This window comes from Orycteropus afer, unplaced genomic scaffold, assembly GCF_000298275.1.
Source record: "Orycteropus afer afer isolate SDZICR_OR568_19922 unplaced genomic scaffold, OryAfe1.0 scaffold00206, whole genome shotgun sequence".
In the NCBI taxonomy this organism is placed as follows: Eukaryota; Metazoa; Chordata; class Mammalia; order Tubulidentata; family Orycteropodidae; genus Orycteropus; species Orycteropus afer.
The window spans coordinates 4,416,663-4,420,210 of NW_006921793.1; the positions used below are offsets into that span (position 1 = coordinate 4,416,663).

Genomic DNA, 3,548 nt, shown 5'->3' on the forward strand with positions numbered 1-3,548 from the left:
CAAAGAAAATTTCCTTCAATAGATAAACCTTTCCTTAACTTTTACAATAACGGACTAATACAACATTTGTCCTTTTGCGATTGGCTTATTTCACTGAGCATAATGTCCTCCAAGTTCATCCACGTTATGCGGTGTTTTGCAGATTCTACATTATTCTTTAGTGTTGAATAGTATTCCAGTATGTGTATTACCATAGTTTGGTTATCCATTCCTCAGTTGATGGACATCTAGGTTGTTTCCATCTTTTGACAATTGTAAATAGTGCTGCGATGAACATGGGTGTGCATATATCTGTTCTTGTCATGGCTCTCACTTCTTTAGTTCTTCATTATTCTTTAATGTAGCATAGTATTCCATTGTGTGAATGTACCATAGTTTGGTTATCCATTCATCTATTGATGGGTATTTAGGTTGTTTCCATCTCTTTACTATAGTGAATTGTGTTCTGATGAACATGGGTGTGCATATCTCTGTTCCTGTCCTATCTCTTACCTCTTTAGGATATATACCTAGTAATGGAAATGCTCAATCAAATGGTATTCCCATTTTCAGTTTTTAAGGAAAAGCCATACCATTTTCCACAAAGGTTGTGCCAATTTGCAGTACCACCAGCAGTATATGAGAGTTCCAGTCTCTCTTGTTGAACTTTGCTATTATTGCTGGACTGAGATGATATTTCATTGTTGTTTTGATTTGCATCTCTCTAATGGCTAACGATCATGAGCATTTCCTCATGTGTTTGTTGGCTGCCAGTATATCATCTTTAGTGGAGTGTCTGTTCATGTCTCTTGCCCATTTTTGAATTGGATTATTAGTCTTTTTGGTGTTGAAGTGTTGACGTTTTCTATAAATTTTGGAGATAAGTCCTTTGTCAGATTTTTTTTCCCCTATCAGTATGTTCTCTTTTTACCCTTCTGGAGAAGTCTTCTAATGTGCATAAGAATTTAGTTTTTAAAAGGTCCCAGTCATTTAGCTTCTCCTCCACTGCCTGTACATTTTGGGTCATGCTTGATAGTCTATTTATGCCACCAATTAGGGCCTCTAGACTTGCCCCTATTTTATCTTTGATAAGCTTTATAGTTTGGGGTTTTACATTTAAGTCTTTGATCCAACTTGAGTTTGTTTTTCTATATGGGGTGAGATAAGGGTCTTGTTTCATTTTCTGCAAGTGGATATCCAATTTTGCCAGCACCATTTGTTAAAGAGGCTATCTCTCCCCCCATTTAATAGGTTTTGGTCCTTTGACAAAGATCAGCTGTCCATAGATGGATAGGTTTATTTCTGGGTTTCCAACTCTGTTCCGTTGGTCTATCTGTCTATCATTGTACCAATACCACACTGTTTTAACTACTGTGGCTGTATAGTAGCTTTTGAGATTTGGGAGTGTGAGATCTCCTATTTTGTTTTTCTTCTTTAGCTGTGCTTTGCTTATCCAAGGTCTCTTTCCTTTCCACATGAAACTAATCATTGGTTTTTCCATATCCTTGAAAAATGTTGAAGGTATCTGGATTGAGATTGCATTGAATGTGTAGATTGCTTTGGGTAATAATGACATTTTCACAATATTCAGTCTTCCTATTCATGAACAGGCAAGTTTTTCCATTTCTGTAAATCCTTGTAGTAGTGTCTTGTGCTTTCCTTTGTACATGTCTTTTGAGTCTCTGGTAAGATTTATTCCTAAATGTTTTATCTTTTTGGTAGCTATTGTAAATGGTTATTGTTTTCCTTATTTCCTTTTCAGAGGCCTCTTTGTCAATGTAGAGAAATCCAACTGAGTTTCGTATGTTGACCTTGTATCCTACCACTTTACTGAACCTTTCTATTAGTTCCAGTAAATTTTTTGCTGACTCTTGGGTTTTCTATGTATAGGATCATGTCTTCTGCAAATAAAGATAACTTTACTTCTTCTTTGCCAATTTAAATGCCTTTTATTTCTCTTTCTTGCCTTTTTGTCTTGGCAAGGACTTCTAATACAGTGTTAAATAGAAGTGGTGATAGAGGACATCCTTGTCTGGTTCCTGTTTGCAAGGGGAATGCTTTGAGTCTTTCTCCATTAACAACAATGTTGGCTGTTGGCTTTGCATATATGCCCTTTATTGTGTTGAGGATTTTCCCTTCTATCCCTATTTTGCTGGTAGTTCTGAACAGGAATGGGTGTTAGATTTTATCAAATGCCTTTTCTGCATCAATTGATATGATCATATGGTTCTTTTGTTTTGTTTATGTGGTGAATTACATTGATGGTTTTCCTTATTTTGAACCATCCTTGCATGCCTGGTATGAATCCCCCTTGGACATGATGTATTATTTTTTTTTTATATGTTGTTGGATTCTGTTGGCTAGAATTTTGTTGAAGATTTTTGCATCTATGTTCATGAGGGATATCGGTCTGTAGAAACCTTTCTCTGGTTTTGGTGTCAGTGTTATGCTTGCTTCATAAAATGAATTTGGGAGTATCCCATCTTTATCTGTGTTCTGGAGTAGTTTGAGTAGTGGAGGTGCCAAGATTCCCCAGGTGATTCTTATGTGTACATGAGAAAGGTTCAAAACCCACTGCCATCAAGTTGATTCCAACTCTTGGCAACCCTATACGATGGAGTAGAACTGCCCATAGGCTTTTCAAGGCTTTAAATCTTTATGGTAGCAGACTGCCTCATCTTTCTCTCATGGAGCAGCTGGTGAATTCCAACCACTGACCTTTTGGTGAGCAGCCCAATGTTTTAACTACTGTGCCACCAGAGCTCCTTAAGAAAGGTTCAAATCCCTGTCAAGACCCCTATAAACCAAACCCACTGCTATCAAGTCCCTTCTGACTCATAGTGACCCCTTAGGGCAGAGTAGAACTGCCCCCATAGAGTTTCCAAGGCTGTAAATCTTTACAGAAGCAGACTGTCCCATCTTTCTCCCATAGAATATCTGGTGGGTTTGAACTGCTGACCTTTTGGTGAATAGCCAAATACTTAAACCATTATGCCACTAGAGCTCCTTTTAAAACACCTAGGATCAGAGAATCTCAGAGCCTCCAGCATTCCATTGAAAGGATCTCCAGTAAACACTTTTACTCACTCCAAAGTTTTTTTGTTTTGTTTTCTTTTGACAAATCCTAGGATTTCAGAGCTAAAATAGATCCTAGGTCAGGGGTTAGCAAACTGTGGCCCATGAGCCAAATCAGAAATCCGGACAGGATTATCTATGTACATATTGTCTGTGACTGCTTTCACTCTACAAAGGCAGAGTTGAGTAGTTGTGAAAGTAAGTGACTGGTCCACCAAGCCTCAAATATTATTTTCTTTCTGGCTCTTTACAGAAAAGTTTGTAGACCTTGCCTTTGCTCATCTAGCTGTTTCTTAATTAGCTTGAATTCAGGAACATACAATCTCAATTTTTCCAATGCAATTTTGATTTTGCCTACTGAATCCCACTATCTTCAAGTTATTGAATCCGGGTGGAATTTAAGGCACTTGACTGCTAACCAGAAGGCTGGTGGTTCAAACCCACCAACCATTCCTCGGAAGGAAGATGGGGCAATCTACTTCCATAGTGATACT

The 3,548-nt window shown here is 37.9% G+C and overlaps 1 protein-coding gene across 1 annotated transcript in view; it reads left to right on the forward strand.

The window, feature by feature from the left end:
• SLC15A1 (solute carrier family 15 member 1) overlaps positions 1-3,548 on the forward strand; it is a 62,119-nt gene that overhangs the window by 20,779 nt on the left and 37,792 nt on the right. Inside the window, 1 exon segment of the mRNA XM_007948172.1 lies at positions 2,565-2,598. Coding sequence (XP_007946363.1) covers positions 2,565-2,598 — 34 coding nt within the window.